At 42.7% G+C, this 17,246-nt stretch overlaps 3 protein-coding genes and 1 long non-coding RNA gene across 8 annotated transcripts; 1 reads left to right on the top strand and 3 right to left on the bottom strand.

Moving 5' to 3' along the window:
* Window positions 1-270: 270 nt before the first annotated feature.
* Window positions 271-8,264, bottom strand: znf143b (zinc finger protein 143b). 4 transcript variants are annotated; one of them, XM_028432235.1, is made up of 15 exons: window positions 7,936-8,264; window positions 6,689-6,804; window positions 6,233-6,421; window positions 6,057-6,137; window positions 5,759-5,955; window positions 5,572-5,640; window positions 5,289-5,405; window positions 4,057-4,132; window positions 3,816-3,941; window positions 3,272-3,451; window positions 2,862-3,089; window positions 2,633-2,781; window positions 2,289-2,441; window positions 1,546-1,674; window positions 271-624 (listed from the first exon to the last, which is right to left on the bottom strand). In XM_028432235.1, the coding sequence occupies exons 2-15, from the start codon at window positions 6,792-6,794 to the stop codon at window positions 541-543; spliced, it is 1,884 nt and encodes a 627-aa protein (XP_028288036.1). In that variant the 5' UTR covers window positions 6,795-6,804; window positions 7,936-8,264; the 3' UTR covers window positions 271-540. The 4 variants fall into 4 exon arrangements, with proteins under 4 accessions (XP_028288036.1, XP_028288039.1, XP_028288038.1 ...); XM_028432238.1 differs by having other exon boundaries at window positions 2,633-2,742; XM_028432237.1 differs by having other exon boundaries at window positions 6,689-6,801.
* LOC114452730 (nuclear receptor-interacting protein 3-like) lies at window positions 8,208-11,878 on the top strand. Its single transcript, XM_028432240.1, has 8 exons — window positions 8,208-8,369; window positions 9,529-9,880; window positions 9,966-10,112; window positions 10,190-10,272; window positions 10,418-10,557; window positions 10,644-10,696; window positions 10,791-10,879; window positions 11,425-11,878. Exons 2-8 carry the CDS (start codon window positions 9,710-9,712, stop codon window positions 11,453-11,455), a joined length of 714 nt encoding a protein of 237 aa, XP_028288041.1. The 5' UTR covers window positions 8,208-8,369; window positions 9,529-9,709; the 3' UTR covers window positions 11,456-11,878.
* A 692-nt stretch (window positions 11,879-12,570) lies between these two features.
* Window positions 12,571-14,862, bottom strand: LOC114452119 (uncharacterized). Its single transcript, XR_003672235.1, has 4 exons — window positions 14,378-14,862; window positions 14,068-14,282; window positions 13,888-13,981; window positions 12,571-13,479 (listed from the first exon to the last, which is right to left on the bottom strand). It is a non-coding gene; the product is annotated as an uncharacterized LOC114452119 (long non-coding RNA).
* A 327-nt stretch (window positions 14,863-15,189) lies between these two features.
* On the bottom strand, window positions 15,190-16,939 carry akip1 (A kinase (PRKA) interacting protein 1). 2 transcript variants are annotated; one of them, XM_028431244.1, is made up of 5 exons: window positions 16,845-16,939; window positions 16,088-16,256; window positions 15,913-15,987; window positions 15,714-15,833; window positions 15,190-15,630 (listed from the first exon to the last, which is right to left on the bottom strand). In XM_028431244.1, exons 2-5 carry the CDS (start codon window positions 16,244-16,246, stop codon window positions 15,481-15,483), a joined length of 504 nt encoding a protein of 167 aa, XP_028287045.1. In that variant the 5' UTR covers window positions 16,247-16,256; window positions 16,845-16,939; the 3' UTR covers window positions 15,190-15,480. The 2 variants fall into 2 exon arrangements, with proteins under 2 accessions (XP_028287045.1, XP_028287046.1); XM_028431245.1 differs by having other exon boundaries at window positions 16,088-16,277; window positions 16,845-16,930.
* Window positions 16,940-17,246: the final 307 nt, after the last annotated feature.

The raw sequence follows: 17,246 nt of genomic DNA, 5'->3' as shown, positions 1-17,246 counted from the left end.
AAACTGTATATAACAAACTTTTTCTCAACTGTATTACAGTATATTATATTTACACTGTAACCATGTAATATAACAGACATTTTGCTGCAGTGTAAATACTAAATGGTATTTCTAAAGTGAAGATAAATTCTAGGTAAATAAAGACATGTTTGTTCTCCTAATCCTATATTTAAGTGTCTTATTTGTAATTAAATGCTACTTTTCTGTGGGTGTTTTTGTCTTAAACATGGAAGTTTAACATTTAGGTGTTCGAAATGAACTACAGTCAAGTAATCACACTTTTTTTATTAGAAATAGCTTTAGCTGTACACTGCACTGTGCATCATAAACATTAGAAAGCATTTCCCTCCCCCCTCATCTGTTCTTGGGTGAGAGACAAAATAGCATAGCATAACTCCAGTTATCAAAATCCTATGTACACATAAAAGCTAAGTTCTGTTGTTGAAAAAAAAACATGGAGGAAGACTCGAGATCTTTCCCGCTGATATTTAGTCCATTTAAAATGGTCTTAATTCAGACTCATTGTCCATAATAAGTCCATTAATCGTCCAGGCCTGGGGACTCTCCTTGCTGTATTCTTGATGCTATCCTGATGGCTTCCTCCAGCGAAGGCTGATCACTGAGCTAAAGAAGAGGAAAGACAAACAATACAATACATTGATTGACAGTCTGCTAACCGTTGTTAAACATTGTTAAACGATCAGTACGGGTGATCTAATCTATTTACTCTGCCACTCCTTTAAAGAACGATCTGAGCTTTGCATTAAGGGCTGCTGAGCATGGTGGATGACTGTCACATGGTAGTGTTTGCTTTGTAATTAACATGACACAAAGAGGGAAACAAGTGGATACAACAAAAAAAGATTGGTCATGAGACCTGCAACCATTGATGCCTTCTAACCCCTCGGGGGTTACTGGTTTTATTTTAAATGATGCGTGCTGCTTTGTTTTCATTTCCCTGCTGCTATAAAATTGCAAATCACCCCACAGAGGGATTAGTAAAGGATCATTCTACAAGGTTAAAGTTAAGTATTCATGTGCAACATCTAAGTAAACATACCCCACCAGTGGAAAACACCAACATCTTTGTGACAGGCTTTACCAAAGTGTCAAAAAAAGGAAAATATAAACCACAACTATAAATTACCATCACAGCACTGACTTCCTTATTTTGTAGAAGGATGGATTACATGTCAGCTCACACATCCTGTAGATGGGTTTCAGTTTAGTTTGATTGACACCCCAGCAGGAGGACTAACAGCACACCTACACCTCCTGAGCTGAACCCCACCTACCAATAAACTTTGATAAAGCATTTAAGCATGCAGATTAGCAGGGTGGGACCAGGGGGCTGCTAAATCTGCATTTACACAGATTTAGCGCCCTCTGGATTGTAACAACTTGATTTGTGTGTCCATTCTTTCTTCAAACTACACAAATTTACATATCTGACCCCCCCCCCCCCCCCCCCCCCCCCCCACCCCCACACACACACACCACCACCACCACCATTTAACCCCCCTCCTGTGGTATCGGTCTACCAACCTGCACAGCAATGTGAGTGCCGTTGGAGGTGGCCAGTAGCGTGACAGGATGAATATCATCCTGGTCTTGGCTGTAACCTGCCTCCTCCACAGTTTGGAATGAGGCCATGTCCGGCGTCATGATGGCCACCTGAGGGCGACAGAAAAACGGTGATCAAATCGCTGCTTCAACACTGGAACAACTGAAGACATTTGTGGATGCTTCTCTATGTTGCCATGTTTTAAGTGGCAGGTTTTTTCTTTCCAAACATAACATATGGTAACACCAGGTACATAAGGTACTGTGATTGTGGAATTGTGAAGTTTTAAGTTTCAATAAAATATAAAACCTAAATTTAATTAGCAGTAGTATGTATAACATTATTTTCCAAATGCCGACACCATTTTCAATTAGAGAGGAGAAATAGGAGCTCCACATGCTATAAAATAATTTATAGTTTTACAGTGTTTACAAAGCTCAATTACTCAATTCTTCACATCAACGTTAGAAAGCCTGCAGACCAGCCTAAACACTGATATTTTTTGACTTGAACTTGATTTGGTGAATTTTTAATTGAGGTATGTAGAATGCATACTATGCAACGTCAGTTTCTTTTCCTTTAAGAAGGCATACATTTCAAACACTACAACAGATTATAAAGTTCAGAAGTCTAACTAAGTTAAATATTAACACGTCACAAAGCTTTAAATGTAACCCTCCTCTTAGCAAAAAAAATGTCCTGTTATGACGTGCCAGCTGTTCACCTGTTCATCTGAGCCGTCCGTCGTTACCATGGTAACCGAGTGAGTTCCTTGCGTTGCCAGTTCGTGGGCTGGAATGGTGATGGTTGTGCCTTCTTGGGTTACCATGGTGATTGTGCCACCCATAGCTTGTAATTCTGCTTCAGAGATACTGAGCTGAAAGTTTTTATAGAATGGATGGAGGACAGAGATAGATAGAGGGATATTAAAAGCTAAGCAACCACAAGAAGCAGCTGCCTGTCCATGGAGCTCTGAGAGGCAGCTTAAGGAGTTATCTGCTGTGTAAAAATATTAACCATGCTGTTTATTGCTAACACATTAAATATGTTTACTGTCTGCGAAGTTACCTGCTGTTGCGTTCCATCCTCTTGCGTTACCAAGGCAACGTGCTGCTGACCAACCAAATCTGAGCTCTCCACTGGAACCTGCTCTGAGCTGGAGTCATCTGCCTCCACTACTGCTGTTGAGTAGCTTGCATTAGGGTCATCAATGGCATCTGATGTGGCATTCAAAGATTATTTTCTAAGCTGTCAAGTAGTTAACTTTCTCTTACAGTATGATTATATTTACACTGACCTGTTGGGGGTTCAAAGTAGGCCTCCTGCTCCTCTTCGATGGGCTCTGTGTCGTTGTGCGCCGTGCGTTTGTGCATAGCAAGCGTGGAGATCTGCTTGTAGGTTTTCCCACAATGGTTGCAGTTGTAAGGTTTGCAGGGTGTGTGAACAACATGGTGTTTGTAAAGGCTGGAGTATTCAGTGAAGCGCTTCTCACACCCAGGCACTGTGCATACATAAGGTTTCTCACCTGGAGGATGCAGGAATGCGGTCAGACAAGAAAATGTGTTCATATTGTAACTGTACAGCTGTCTTTATTGCAGTGTTGTTACACAGTTTAGTGCTAGGACAGCACTCAGTACAGCTTGCTGAGTCATGATGACTAAGTTGAAAGAGAGCCTATGGCAGGCTGAAGTGTGAAAAAGGACTCACCGGTATGAATTCTCATATGGTTCTTATAGTTAGTGGCACTGGCAAACGACCGCCCGCAGCTGGGCTCAGAGCAGTAGTATGGCCGCTCTCCTGTGTGTGTTCGGATGTGAACTTTGCGGATGTTGGAGGTGGTGAATGACCTGCCGCAGCCTTCCACTGGGCATTTAAAAGGCTTTTCTCCTGCCAAATAAATGTCACAATGACTAATAAATAAAAAAAGCTTTGTAACAACATTTCAATAACATCCCATGAATCTTGCTGCCTCGACTCCCCACATCCAACACAAGCTCGAAACAGACAACCTCAAGCAGAGCTGTATGACACGGACCTGAATTTGTGCAACTATCAAAAATAGAAACAGGATATTAAACTCCAGTGTTCTGCAGTGAAATGCATCTGTATGTAACGAAGGCTTGTCTTTGGCCTGAGGCCGCTGACTAACACAGTCAACATTGTAGCTTTTGTTAGCAGTAGCAGACTGCGTCACATCTCTGACACATTATAAGACAGTCACACATATTTTGAGGTATGGGTATGTGTGTACCTGTATGAGTCCTTGTGTGCTTTTGAAGGTCTCCAGAGGTTTTGAAGGATTTGCAGCAGTTTAGTTCCTGACATCTGTATGGCTTCTCCCCCGTGTGTGTGCGTGAGTGACTCTTCAGTCCATACCCTTATTCCAACATAAAACCTGACAGTCAGCTCAGCCAATAATATCCCAGGTTTGACAGAAATAAAGTGTTAAAAGGATAAAGACACAACGATTTAGAAAACTGATCTACTGCTACCTGTTGCAAACTTCTTCCCACAGCCAGGATAATCACAGATGTACGGCTTGTCTCCAGTGTGGGAGCGCTCGTGTACCTGCACGTTACACAAGCAAAGCTGTTTAGCACTGTAGATTGATCAAAACCCCACACTAGGGTTGGGCGATATTGGCAAAAAAATGAATCACGATTAATTGTGGCATTTAGCCGATAACGATTAATTTGATGATTAATTGATGACAATTGCACTTACATGTTTTTGACTCTAAATTTGCACAGTGTTCTAGCATGATACCGACAAATCATCGGTCAAGTTAACTCCTTCATTCTAACAGGTTAAGCTGGTAAGTAGTGATTAGGCACCAATCAGCCATGTTTGAAATATATATTGATAACAGATGCACAAACTGCTTCAAAATAATAATGAGGCAAACATTTAAAGTAACTTTGTCCTTCAAATGTTCTTATCTTAAGGTCACAAAGCATATCAACATTAAAATTAAACAGACAAATAGACAAATAAGTTCAGAAAAGTCACATCAGTGATTATTTCAAGTTAAAAAATCTGTCTGTGCAAATGAACCTGTGACTGGAATATGTCGCACACTAGTGCATGTTTTCACTCACACTGTAGAACAGCAGCAGAAAAAACAAACAAACAAACAAACCGGACAATTTCACATTTAAACGTGTCTGTGCAAATCAACCTGCATTACGTTCTCCCAGCGCTTAGTTTGGTCGTAAGCAGCACAATGACTAAAAGTATCGCGGATTGTAGAGTGAATAGAGTGGAATTCTTACTATGGCAACAACCAACGCTCCACGCTTCACCTAATGCATGTCACGGTACTATATACAGCTGTAGCCGGCGTTGTGTCCTCGTTGCGCTTTCTTCGGCTTACTTCGTGCTCCGGCTTATGGTGACAGATGTTGAACTTACGTTAGGAACGTGCTGCTCCCGATCATTTAACTGAACACCACTGCCTTCCGCCATTATTATCGTGGGCTCATATGTGCGCGGGTGATGGTGAGAGTACGTCGCACACAAAAATGCGTCATCATGACGAGGCACTAATCGCCATTATCGATAAGTGGCAAATATTAATCGGTGACAGTTTTTTAATTAATTAATTAATTGCACACGATACGATTTTGCACAAGCCTACCCCACACTTTAGAAGACAGTGGAAAAGCAATGCAGCAAAGCTTTTTAAACACACTGGTGCACACACACACATCCACAAAACACCCACCTTGAGGTGGTGGGCAGTGGTGTAGAGCTTTCCACAGCCGTCATATTCACAGCGGAAAGACTTTTCTCCTACGTTCGAGACCCTTGCTGTCCTATTGTCTTGACCCTGTAACACAATCTGATGTGGAGAGTAGCACAATTTTAACTTGAATTCCAAACAAAACTAGAAAAGCATTTCCTTAAAATTAATAATAAATTAATTTAAAATTAAAATAATTACTTAAAATTAATTTTAATAAATTAAAATTAAAATTAACAAAACAAAAAAAAAACTGATGCGTTACCTGCATGTGAACACCATTGTCTGCTTCCACTCGGCCAAAGGAGCCCAAAGGGTTCTCTATGTTCTCCACCTGGGAATGACAAGAAAGGACACCGCTTATTGTCTGCTAAATGACGGTTATTAGTAACATAACACAAACAGACTTTGCCAGACTGGTGCCGCACACACTCACATCATTACTCATTTACCTTGGCAGTATACTGCTCTAGCACACTGATGGTCTCTGGGTCAATGGCTGTGGCCTCGGCCTGCAGGTCTGCGATGGTGCCGTCAGCCTGGATGGCGAGGATGGTGTTGGACTGGGGCATGTGAACAGTGTGCTGGATGTAGGCCGTGCTTCCATCCTCCAGCTGCACCTCCTGCAAGCCACTCTGGTCATATGTATCTAAAGAGAGGACAAACAAGAGGAAGGAGAACTGTGAGTTGTGAGTTAAATGCAGTGGCATAAACTTGAAATTCAGTAAGAAACTCATGTCACATATTTACCTTTGGGAGTGTGAATATAGGCTGTTGTTCCATCCTCTAATTGAACCGCCTGCCCATCTTCAAGCTGTAAGCTGTCCCCTCCTGAAATGTATGGTGAAAAGTAAAAACATTGGTCACTCCCGCTTCAGTAAATGTATTTGAGTGATGTTTTTATTCTCTTGTAGCATATGTTTTACCAGCTTTAGGCATGGACACATGCTGAACGTAGGCAGCAGAGCCGTCCTCTAGCTGGATCACCTGGCCATCCATTATCTGTCCATCTGAAAAGGAAGCTTTGGAGTCATGCTGGATATATGCTGTGGATCCGTCTGCTAGAGTAACAGCCTGCAGGCTCACTGTGTCCATGCTCTCCATCTGATCAGCATCTGGGAAAACAATAAGGCAATTACAACACATTAGTCGTCCTCATAGGAAGTAACACCGGGTTGTGGTCATGACCATGACAAGTGTATTTGTGCATCACTGAATGGCTTTCTTTCTTCTTCTGTGTTACAGCTGTTTGTCTAGGTCAAGCAGAGATCTGACGGATCACTTGTTTAAACTTCTGTGTACAATAACATCTTTCTTTAAGTGGAATGACTTGCATATAACTACTAATGTACACTATGTAATGGTCCAGTTTAGTAGCTCACCTGCCACTGTCACAGCCTCCGTCAGACAGAGAGTGACTGGCTGCCCGTCTGCATCGTGAAACTCTGCCATTCCCTGGGAGTCCCGGTTTATCTGGGCCAAGAGCATGCTTCAGCTGCTGAAGAGACAGACGCTGAAGGTTCATTTGAAACTCACAGTCGATCCCGCAAGTCAATAAACACAGACACACAGACATGGACACTGTGACAGGTGTGACAGACAGCATGTGGATAAGAGATGACAATGGGGTATAAGGGGGGGTTGAGCACTAAAACAAGTTATTGGGCTCATAGTTTTTCCTATACAGAAATACATTTATTGAGTGTGGTTTATAACTTTCTGTCTACGAATGATGAACATGTTGTGCCCTAACGTGATCATGCACTTTTTGTTCTGGACATATGCACATAATAACTCTTTGAAAACAGTCACTCCGTTTCTGGTGGCTGTCAATGGGTACAGTACAGTCTTGTTTACATCTGCAATAGTCGACTGCATCTAAAGCCCATACAAGTTGCGTTTGAGAGCATATCATATTAATTTCTTTCTTGAAATTATTACTTGGCAGCAATCGGAAGAGGCTCTAATTTCACTTTTCCTCTGTCGACACTCATCTGTTTTTGGCGCTTGCAGATTTGAATATAGCATTTCGGGCTAGCTAGCCGCGATGTAGCACAACTATGACTTGTCACATTTGCCACTTCCTTATGAAACATTGTAAAATAACGTAGCTGTACTGTAAGACTATCGGTGTTTCGTTCGCACATTGACAGCATGCCCGGCTGGTAAACACAGCAACAGCCACTGAAACGATGTCATAACGGAATAAGCTAGCTAGCCACCTATGCTAACCACACCGACAACTACGCCAAGCACTGCTGTCACGACTTTTAGCTGTTGTTAGCAAACAGTCTATTGAAGATTTAATTAATAATTGTATATGTATCTCAAATTGACTTGTAAAGCCCAAACAGCATCCGTATGACAACTGTAGAACTAGCTAGCAACATGCATTAAGCATCTAGCCGGTTCGCCAAACTAGCAACGCAGTTAGGCAACAAGAACGAGGAATCCATGAGCTAATTAATGATAACATAAGCATTTAGGCTCGATGGACATCAATTTTATTTTTTTATAAAACAGCCATTTCAATTCTCCCACTGAATCCCTGCAGCAGCCTGTCACTCCCTGTCTCAGCGATGGCCGTGGGAATAATGCACACTGGGTAAAAACCAATTTATATACTAACCTCCGAAAAATTTCCAACAATTCCTCCTGTTCGACCACCATGCAACAGTGCAGGAAACGGTCGGCGATGTCCACAAACCGGGAACATGTATGACAAAACGATCCTCTGCGTGACGCCCCGCCTTTTCCTCTGCGAGGTTAATATGATTGGTTAAAGAGGCGAAAATCCCGCTTCCATTACTCAAAGCATCTGTCAATCACGTCCCACTCAGCCTGTGCTTGCGTTATTCAGCCTCCCGGGCCCCTGACAGACGCCATTCCGCGTCGGTTTTCGTATTGTCTCGGACTTCTGACTTCAAATGCGCTTCATTTATTTTAAAAATAAATATTTACGCATCAAAGTAAGACGACAGTCAGCCGACACTGTAAATTCGGAGTCACCTCATGCCACAGGATGTGGTTAGATTTGTTCCTCGGCGACATAAACAGTGATGTGTAAGGAGATTTTTCGGCATCCATGTTGAAAACAAGGTCGTGTGGGTAAAAAAAAGGGGGAATGTGGGCAATGCAGTGAAAAGAGGCTCGGTGGGAAGAAATGTCCTGCTGACGTCTGACAGAACGAACTACACGTCTGATCTGCACACCGATAACATCACAAACATAATGATAGATAGATAGATAGATAGATAGATAGATAGATAGATAGATAGATAGATAGATAGATAGATAGCAGCTCTTGGCTTAGGCACACAGTTGGACACATAAAATAAAATGCTTAGAATATACCTACATACATTTAAAATAGAATAAGAATAAAAAGAGTAAAACTAACAGTAAATTAAATTTTAAAGTGACCAGTATGAATATATTGTACAAAATGCAGTGTATTAATGGTTTAAAGTGCACATTGTATAGATAGATAGATAGATAGATAGATAGATAGATAGATAGATAGATAATTGTTTTGCATTGTTGGTGCTTATTAGGAGAAGTTCTCCACAACTGCAATCCACATTTTACTTTAAATGAAGAACAGCACTCTAAAATAACTGAGGCAGGTCTAAAAATGACTAGATCTCTTTTGATAAATAATTATTATTATATATAATAATTTATTGAAGTGGTGTCAGTTTTTTGTGCACCTGTTAACCTTTCTTATTCATCCATCCATCGATCTTTAATAACCACTTATCTGGGGCTGGGTCGCGGGGGCAGCAGTCTTATTATTCTTAGAATAGACAATCTAAATACAAGTTAATCACTCCAACTAAAGATATGACTTCTATCCACACCAGAAAGTCAGCCTTTTGAAATTCACACTACATTCTGATTAAAGGTGTAACTAAACTCATATAAAACACATCAAGTTCAAAACACTGGATTTTTAACCAAGTCACGATTCAGTTAAGTGATGTATTGTTTCCAGACTCACAGCACATCAAGTTAAATCAAAGTCATAATGAAACCAGAAGCTGCTATCAAAGTAAAAGCTCTGAATGAATAATCCGCATCCAGATGACTAGTTTATATATTTCATAGTTAATTATACTAATGTTCAGGCATCATTAGCATTATCATGAAGTTATGCTGCATTAGGTTATTATGTAGATACAGCAAATGCCAATATATTCAAAAATGCCTTTTATTTTGAAAGCCTAGACCAGGAGTCAGATTCTCATCCAGTCTGACTTCACTCCACCTCCAGTGCACTGTTATGATGGGGGCGTCTCCTCTACTGTAGCGTATCGGGGATTCCTCATTCTCCCAGCTGGACCCAGGCAGGCAGGAGACGAAGAGGAGAAACAGGACGGATATACACACACAGCCTCATCGTCATGTTCACAGGGATGCGGACAGAGAACCACCGGGGGGACTTGGGGATGCTGGATGCTGCGGCTCTGAGGCAGCAGAGGAGGCTGAAGCAAGCCATCCAGTTCCTGCATAGAGACTCAGCCGATCTGCTGCCTCTGGATGGACTGAAGAAACTAGGGACGTCTAAACAAGGGGTGAGGAATCTGCTGTGTAGTTTGATTTGATAGGTTTATGAATAGTCACAGAAGTATCACAGGTCTGTGTGCATCCTCGTTCCAGCAGCCACATAACATTCTCCAGAAGCGGCTGCTGGAGGCCAAGCTGTCCAGAGGGAGGGTGAACACATGTGGAGGCGTCCTCCTGAGGTGTAGCCATTTAAATTCACAGGAGGAAGAGGAGGAAGACTTCATCCAGGTGCCCTGCAAGGTGAGTGATGAAGAGTTTCCCCCTCATGCATAGCTCCCGTTTGTTTTTTTTTTATGTTCTCCTCTGTGTGCTTGCAGTGTTCAGGACAGGAAGTGAACGTGCTGATTGACACCGGCTGCAAGCTGAACCTGATGTCCTCACACACTGTGGAGAGATTAGGGTGAGAGAACCTCACATTCTCATCAGCTGCCCACTCAGCTGACACCTTCACAGGACAGGCTAATGAGTAATTAATGCAAACCCTGGCCAGAGAGAGAGAGAGAGAGAGGACTGGTGACTGATTCTGTGTCTTGTCTTTTTAAAAGTTTAAAAAAGATGGTGGAGGACAACAAATCTGCGCCAGACAGCGTTCCTTTTCCACGTAAGCTCTCCATCGACGGCTGCATCAAGGAGCTCAGCCTGACCCTCGGACAGCTCAGGATAATGTGCTCGTTTGCAATAGTGGGTAAGAGAGATATGAGATATTTAAAGAAATCTTCAACACACAAAAGTGTCATCATATTTTTCTCCATGTGTTATATTTGTTTACAGAAAGTCACAAGCCACTCATCTCCCTGGGCAGCAAGACTTTAAAGACACTGAAGGTAACCTAAATAATCAATCAGCAGCTGGAGTCCATACACCCTGAACGGCTGTGCTGCACATGACGTGTTGCCATGTTTTATTTTTTTTTTTTAGTGTGTGATTGACACTGAAAAGCAGACGCTGGTGTTTGGGACAAACGTCAGGGAGCAGGTTCACTTCGCCAAACAGTCTTTGAGTGAAAGGTGAGGTGCTTTACACAGCAGATCACAGATTAAGACATGCTCTTACATCTCATCTGAATTCTGTCAGATCTATTCAGATAGTGTTACTTTGGAATGTAGCCCCATAGATTAATAAATTATCAATAATGTTGACTGTAGGGGCAGTATCAGAATCAGAATTCCCAGAATTCCAGAAGTGGAAATTCTTTTTGTTACAGACAAGAAGTGAAATGTCATCTTTGTTTACACAGTTAGCAAAGTTTGGTTGCTGACGCTGCTGCCATCTTAGCTCCTTCTCCTTCTGTCTGGAATAACCATATCTTAAAAATAATCATAAATATTTGTATTTTCAGAAAGTTGTGCACTTCTCCAAACATGTTATTTAGTCAGAAAACTGCTGCAAAAGGTGGAAAATGCAACACTTAATTTAAAAATTATCCAAACACAATAACATCTTATTTGTGTAACATTCACAGACCATCGTGAAGCTGGGAAAATGGAGATGTCCTATATTCAAATCAACCTAACCAAATCTTCTTTTTTTGCTTCCCTTTCTTTTTTAACAGCTCCTCCGACTTGAGAGACCTGGGTTACTGATCCTTCTGTTGTATGCACACACACACACACACACACACACACACACCAAACGTAATGCAATACAAACATGTACTCTTACGAACAGATGCCTCATTGGGGAACCTCAGATTCGTCCCTTCACTTTTGTCACTTTCTCTCTGCTGGTCTGTTTGTTGGATTTAAGACCTGAAAGCAGAGACGCTGCTCACACTAACAGTTCCTCACGTAGCGTCGGCATTCCTGTAGCTCAGAGTGTGTGTGTTTTATTAGCTGTCACTACAGTAGTGCGTGCTGTGCAGGTGTAGTCAGCAGAAGCTGTAGAGCTGTAGCCTTCAAGATTCTGATAGAATTGTGATTGATAGATCTTCATGTATCCTTCCGCCAGACTCCTCTGACACTTACAGCTGGAAATCAGCCGTGGACGACACGTGTGTACTTGTTAAGCTTAGCACAATATGATGCATACAGATGAAGTGTTTATCTACTATATTTTATAATGTTGTAAAGGTATTTTCTAGTCTGAAACATGTATTTGCATCAAGGTCACTGCCTTATAATGTTTACAAAAATGATGTTTTGTCACTGTTACAGCACTATGGAATATCCAATAAAAATCCTCCTACATGATGTGACATTTATTTCTGTTATTCTGCTATTTTAGCAAAGAGCTAATTATCAAACTGTGCCAGCTAAAGATAGAGGAGGGATAGCAGCTTCTGACTGCTGCCTGTCCTGCATGGATGTGCTGTAGCAACGTGACTGTAGAGTTTGGTAACACACAGCTCCTTCAGCTGATGAACAGCCCCCTCTAGTGGCCAAAGAAAAGACTGCCCTGCTCCATGGAAACCAACATCAACAGTGAGGAAAGTTGTCGTCTGCAGCAGAAAAACTTGCAGGTAATGTACCCTCTCAGTGTTTTCTGATAAATGTGTGTGTCGAGCTGCTTCCTTTACTGTTTGTGCTGCTCATGACTTTATTTCCTAAGTTTATTTACTACAGCACCTTTCACAGATAAAGTAATGCACAGCAACAACAGTAAAGACATCAGCAGCAGTTCAACACATTTAAAATGCAACAAATAAAATGATGATAAAATAACATATTCATTAATGTTCCTAGCAGCTAGCATGGGGACTTGTAGAGTTTTAGTGGTGGTGATTGAATCCATTAAAAATGTTTAAATGTACAAATTAAAATAATTTCTAAAATAAAATGATTGATGTTGATATAGGCCAATTTAAGAATGAATTAATCTGCTACTGAGCAATAAAAAAAAATCAATAAGAGCAACACACTTTAACATTTGTTATACAAATATGGCTATTGATGTTCATGATCATGGTCACCTTCTTGTCTACTTGACTGTGGGATGTGTGTGTGGCTATATTTGTGACCTGACAGGACAGAACTGGAGCAGGAGCAGTGTGTGTGTGGTGATCAGTCAGGGGACAGTTTTAGTAACTGCGTTTTGTGCTCATTGCATGATGATATTGAAGTTGGCCTCAGGATGACATCCAGGCAGACGGTGGGGTCAGAGGCTGCATTGATTCCCCCGTTTCTGGGGAAGCAGGGATGCAACATTACGTTTGTTCTGGACTGCTCAGAGAGCACCAGAACTGTTCTGGAGTCAGTGAAGAGGCTCCTGATCCAGACTCTGCTGACTAAAGCTTCTCTCAGGGACTCTCTCTTCAACATTATAACATTCTCGAGTAAGGTGAGGAGTGATTGTCCATCACAGCACAACAAACTCTCACCTCTGATTGGTCGTGTAGATGACTCTAATTCTCTGTACCTCTTTGCAGGTGAACTGCTTGTCCCACCACATGCTCTGCTGTGCCCCTGACACGGTGTACAGCACTCTGTCCTGGATTCACTCCATCAGCTGCAGCCCTGGCAGGGATCTCCTGGCTGCCCTGAGCTTGTCTCTCACTGACCCCGCCTGTGACGCCGTCCACCTGCTGTGTAAAGACCTCCCCGAGCAGCCAGAGGCTGTGCTCAGAGCCCTGCCGGCCCTGGCAGCAGGACGGCCTGTGAATGTCTTCTGTCTGCAAGACACAGGAAGTCAGCTCGACAGGAAGGCTCAAGACTACTTGCAGTGTCTAAGTCAGGCCACAAGAGGGAGCTTCTACCTGATCCTAGTCGGACTGAGTGGAGTGTTGGAAAAGGTACAGATGAACGTTTCAGGGCATTAAAAAAATAATTTGTTATATTCTCTCTCTCTCTCTGGCCGTTGACAGGTGATTCCTCTGTATGTTGCTGACACCCAGTCATTGGCGCCACCTGTCTCTCTTGTTAAGCATTGCTGCCCGTCTGCCTCTGTCATCATCCCACCCTGCACATCTTCACCCTTACTCAGGTTGGTTTCACAGTTTTTGTTTTTTCTACCACAAAAAAACACACATATGTCTACCAGGTGCAGTCTGGGTAATCCCTTCCGTCCAGCGACATCTTACCTGCTATCTGGTCAAAACCTGGAGGCTCCACAGTTTTTCCCAGGATGCCGAGTGTTGGCCAGAAGAGAGGTGGACGGCCTTTACTACCAAGGCACTGTGATACAACAAGTACAGGTGAAGATCCTGTGTGACCACACACAGCAGCCCAACACAATGCACATTCAAGTTTAATATTGTTACCCGATATCCGGTGTCAGGGCCGCAGAGGAGTCTGGGTAGTTGAGTTTGACCATCCAGGAAGTGCTAGTTTGGGTCTCGTCTCCTCTCAGCGCCAGCTTGTTTGCTCACTTGACATGGTGAATGACAACAGAGCTCACACATACTGTTGTCTGGTACCTGGTGATGTTGTCCTGTCACCATGGGAACCGGATCTGAGGAGATATGGACCAGGCCGACTGATGGCAGCCATGGAGCACAGAGGAGGTATCTTTTAATTAAATATTCAAATGAGAAAGTAAAAATTATTCTAATGACATCTTCTTCTTCCTACAGCTGATGGTGTCACAAGCCTCCGGGTGTTGATGTGGAACAGCTCTGTGTCTCTGGTTCCTAACACCCTGGTGCTGCCCATTTCATCTTCCCACCATGACAGAATAGTCAAAGAGCTCCAAATCCCAACACGAGCTCCTGGTCAGTGCTGCAGCTGGTTGTGTACCCGCAGCTCCTCCTGCACTCCACAACTGTTCTTCCCCGACTGCTGCCATTCAGTCCCAAACCACTGGTCCCAATCCTGCTCGGCTTCACGCGGTTGTGGGTCCAGCTTTGGACGAAGAGATGGATTTGATAAGAAAGAGCAAGAAAGGCAGGTGGACCTCAGAAACGTGATGAGGAGTGACTCTGAGGTGCCGTTTTCCTCTTCTTCATCTCTTGCCGACGACAAGACCGGATCATCTGTATCTCCTTCACTGAGGCTGAGGAGTAAAAACCAGCGCCCTCCCTGGAGGTACTGGAGAAGAATGGGACCAGAACCACAGCACAGACAGCCAGGTGAGAAACAGATTATTGCAAACAGGTGACATCATTAATGAGTGCCACTCTGACAGCCAGCTTTAAACTGTTTTTATCTGCAGGAAGTGCAGCGCCCAGGATGACATCACAACCTTTAGTATTCAGCATCCCCGTCCCACCAGTCAGCGCATCGCCAAATCTTGGTTCCCTGTTCCTGCCACTTCCTGGTACGAAGGGAAGAAGAGAGAACATGAGAGATGTGTTTGGAAAGACCAACTTCAAACCTCGACCGCCTGCAGATTGTAAAGCATGACCACAAATTTAATATGTTAATGAAACGATGAACAAAAAAAGTTGATTAAAAAAATATATTTTAATACACTGATGTGGTATTAGTGCAGGTATTGAGTGCATTACATTATCAAGAGCAAAAAAATGAACGCATAATCGACACTACCCGGCAGTAAAATGCAATAAAATATGGCTTCTCATTATGCAGCAAGTAAAATAGTTTGGTAGCAAAATAATATGTAAACTTTTAAAATCTGTATAACAACAAACAAAATGACACACGTGCACACAGAGTAAGCAGAGGGGTGGTTTGTTATTGAAGGTTAAAGGTGACTGGTTGTGTCACGTGAGGCCTCAGAGGTTGAAGGTGAGGTCGATACTCTCCCCGGGTTTAATCGTGACCAGCTGGGTCTGCTGATGCGCTTCCGGCAAACTGGCAGTAATGGCGTACGTTCCAGGTGACACCTCGATGTAAAAGTCTTCACCTGCTGCAGACACACGGCCCTGAAGCGAACAATGGGAATTCAGGAAGTTCAATATTTTGCTATTTGTGATGATTATTCATGATTACAGACTTTTCTCCTTACATGTTTCCTGGCAGGCCGTGCAGATGTTGTTCTCCGAGGCGCAGGACGTGAGTGGAACCTGGATGTGTGGGTCCTTTCAATGTCACTGGGCTCAGTACAACAGCCCGACTCGTAAAACCTCTGCAACAACAAAACACATTTGAATCCTTCATGCCTGACATTAAAAGTCCACACATCATTACAACACATCTTAACTGACCTTGCAATGATAGGTCGTCTGTGCCATGAACTCTGCAATAGTCGCAAAGGCATCATTCAGCTCTTTGTGTCTCCTCTGCAAAACAAAAGTGGGAAAATAATTGTTTTGTTCATAAGATATGTGACTTGATTAAAGAATTGGTAATAGGAACTCATATATAAAGATGCAAGGAGACCTTGACAGGTACATGTGCATCAGCATCTGTCAGAGTAGGGGTCCGGGATGCATCAGTGCTCGTCCAGTCTACACTCCGCCTGGAGGCTCGCTCCAGCACCTCCAAGCCCAGGCTGGCAGAGCGCCGCAGGGAAGACTCCAGCCAGGCTTGGCTTGCCATGAAACTCCACCTGAGGGACAACCAATGAGAACTCCAACAGCCAGTCTAATTTTTTTTATTTTTTAGATCCTATAGAGATCCTCTCCCTATAGTCTTTATCCACAACATAACAAAGAGCTAATCAATAGATCAATTAAAATAATAATAATCGGCAAATCAGTAAAATATAAAACTATTTTAAATTAAGGGTAATAATATAAGTTTGACATGTGCGACAGAACCATGTGAATGTTATCAAAATTATTGTAAGTGCCAGTAAAGGCAGCCCAGAGCAACAGCGCATGCGTGTTAGCAATACACTTAGCCGCTGGTTCGTCACTTACTTTAGCAGCTGCTCACTTTCTCTTTTAAAACTCTGAACAGTTTCTCACATAAACTCAACGACAGCGGAGCGTTAAACGACTCCAGCCCAACCCGACACACTCTGTTCGTCACAACAACTTCACTGCTTCACACCGCTGTCAACAAATCTCTTTTTAAACCGATTATTTTACGTATTAACCTGTTCAGCGCGTTCAGCAGCTGCCAAGCGACTCAACAACAAACACTTCCGTGAATATAAATCTCCAGTTAAAACTAAACGTCTTTAAACAGTTACCTTTCAGCGTGCAGTCCTCATTTTATTCTCTTATCTTGCTTCGAATCCTGATGCAGCCGAGCTGTTTTCAAACTGACACAGCAGGAAGTAACACGTCACGTGTGAAACTCCGCCCCCCAGCGGCGGAGAGCGTAGTTAAAGGGACAGTCCACCCAAAAACAAAACAAACATCCATCTATCTGTCCATCTAAACCTAATAATATCTTTACGTAACTGCCATAGAACAAGTAATTTTTAATAGAAATTCTGTCATCCATCACTCAAGAAAGCAATTTAAAGAGGTCTAAAGGGGCTCTGCAATGTCACATGCCAGGAAGCAGATTGGATGGAAAACAGGCACTGCTGACCAAAAGAAAAAACTGATGTTGAGACGACCCAGAAGAGTAAAGACATCATGAGCAG

This window comes from Parambassis ranga, chromosome 19, assembly GCF_900634625.1.
Source record: "Parambassis ranga chromosome 19, fParRan2.1, whole genome shotgun sequence".
NCBI lineage: Eukaryota > Metazoa > Chordata > Actinopteri > Ambassidae > Parambassis > Parambassis ranga.
This window is presented reverse-complemented; position numbering and strand designations above follow the sequence as displayed.

Bases quoted from the DNA above. Each gene is read 5' to 3' on its own strand.
- znf143b (XM_028432235.1), bottom strand. From the start codon at position 6,794: ATGCTCTTGGCCCAGATAAACCGGGACTCCCAGGGAATGGCAGAGTTT. The intron at 6,138-6,232 runs GTAAAACATATG...CATACATTTCAG, and splicing joins TGTGTCCATGCCTAAAGCTG to GAGGGGACAGCTTACAGCTT. The intron at 5,956-6,056 runs GTAAATATGTGA...TCCTCTCTTTAG, and splicing joins CTATATTCACACTCCCAAAG to ATACATATGACCAGAGTGGC.
- LOC114452730 (XM_028432240.1), top strand. From the start codon at position 9,710: ATGTTCACAGGGATGCGGACAGAGAACCACCGGGGGGACTTGGGGATG. The intron at 10,113-10,189 runs GTGAGTGATGAA...GTGTGCTTGCAG, and splicing joins TCATCCAGGTGCCCTGCAAG to TGTTCAGGACAGGAAGTGAA. The intron at 10,880-11,424 runs GTGAGGTGCTTT...CTTTTTTAACAG, and splicing joins AAACAGTCTTTGAGTGAAAG to CTCCTCCGACTTGAGAGACC.
- akip1 (XM_028431244.1), bottom strand. From the start codon at position 16,246: ATGGCAAGCCAAGCCTGGCTGGAGTCTTCCCTGCGGCGCTCTGCCAGC. The intron at 15,834-15,912 runs GTCAGTTAAGAT...TTGTTGTTGCAG, and splicing joins AGACGACCTATCATTGCAAG to AGGTTTTACGAGTCGGGCTG. The intron at 15,631-15,713 runs GTAAGGAGAAAA...TGTTCGCTTCAG, and splicing joins CACGGCCTGCCAGGAAACAT to GGCCGTGTGTCTGCAGCAGG.